Source organism: Neophocaena asiaeorientalis, unplaced genomic scaffold, assembly GCF_003031525.2.
Source record: "Neophocaena asiaeorientalis asiaeorientalis breed wild unplaced genomic scaffold, Neophocaena_asiaeorientalis_V1.1 scaffold280, whole genome shotgun sequence".
In the NCBI taxonomy this organism is placed as follows: Eukaryota; Metazoa; Chordata; class Mammalia; order Artiodactyla; family Phocoenidae; genus Neophocaena; species Neophocaena asiaeorientalis.
The window spans coordinates 5245124-5246246 of record NW_020185321.1 but is presented as its reverse complement, the minus strand read 5'-3'; the positions used below and the strand labels follow the sequence as shown (position 1 = coordinate 5246246).

General features: G+C 60.9%; 1 protein-coding gene across 1 annotated transcript in view; it reads right to left on the bottom strand.

Moving 5' to 3' along the window:
* Nucleotides 1–1123, bottom strand: part of PROSER3 (proline and serine rich 3) — a 9795-nt gene continuing 8672 nt past the window's right edge. The window contains 3 exon segments of the mRNA XM_024734021.1: nucleotides 1–188; nucleotides 344–425; nucleotides 525–792. Of these exon segments, the coding sequence (XP_024589789.1) occupies nucleotides 47–188; nucleotides 344–425; nucleotides 525–792 (492 nt within the window). The 3' untranslated portion in view covers nucleotides 1–46.

The window sequence follows — 1123 nt, the reverse complement described above, 5'->3', positions numbered from 1 at the left end:
TAACCTGAAAAAAAATTTTTATTAGGAAAAATAGAATCTGTACAATTCAAAGTCGTCTGGCCTCAAGAGAGTCTCCTTCCCTCCTCAGCCGCATCCTTGGGGACCCGGGAGGCGACCTGGCTGGAGGAGACCAAGACCCTGGGTCTTCAGTGTGGCCCAGCAGGCGGGATATCTGGGCATCTACTTTCCTGGAAAAAGGACAGGGGAGTAGAGGCTGAAGTTTTGCTCAGGATTGGGGTCTGGGGCTGTGTATGTTCTGGGAAAGGGGCTCAGGAGAAGTGGGTACCAAACGGCAGTCTCAGAGGATTCAGGGGCCGGGTGTCTTAAATCCTGGCATGGTCACCTTTTCTGCCGCCGCAGCTCCGCCCTTTGAACCCTTAGCACCTGCAGTATAGGGTCGTTCTGGAACTCGCTGCCGTCGGAGTCTGGGGGAAAAAGAGCGAGATTCAGGGGGCCGGACTCGTAGCGTGCTGGACTGCCATCCAGATCCGGGCAGCCACGAGCGTCGGTGCGCATCTGCTCACCTTCCGCAGCCTGCAGAAGTCTGGCAGCCTGGGAGAGGACGTCCTCTGAGGGGGCGTGGCCATCAGCGGATGTGGGCGTGGCCACAACTTCAAGAGCCCCCTCCTTGAACGGACGGGGTGGGGCCTCAACACAAGTGGCCGCCTCCTCAGCTGGAGGAGGCCGGACCTTGGGCGGCTTACACCCGACGTCAGCCAAGAAAGTGTCTTTGTCCTTCCTAGGCACCGATCCCACTAGGGGGAGCATGGCCTTGGCGTTCCGAGACTCGGCCTTAGACCAATCCTGCGGGGTCTCTGCCTGGGGACACCGTGATTCAGATGGAGGGGCCGTGACCTCTGAACGAGAGGACCGAGTCTTGGTTTGAGGGCGTGTGGCCTTGACTTTCTGAGATTCAGCCTCGGGTGGAGGCTGGCCCTCTTGGCGAGGGGGCGTGTCCTCCAGGCTGTCCGGAAACAGCCGAGCCGCCACTACTTGGCCCAGTGCGCCTCTGAGCTGCGGGCCAGGGCCCTCGTCCGCTGCCGTGATTCGCCCAGCAGACTCCCGGCGCAGGGCTCTGCTTCTTCGAGGCTTGGAGCTCTGCCTCTCGAGCTCGGCTGGGCTG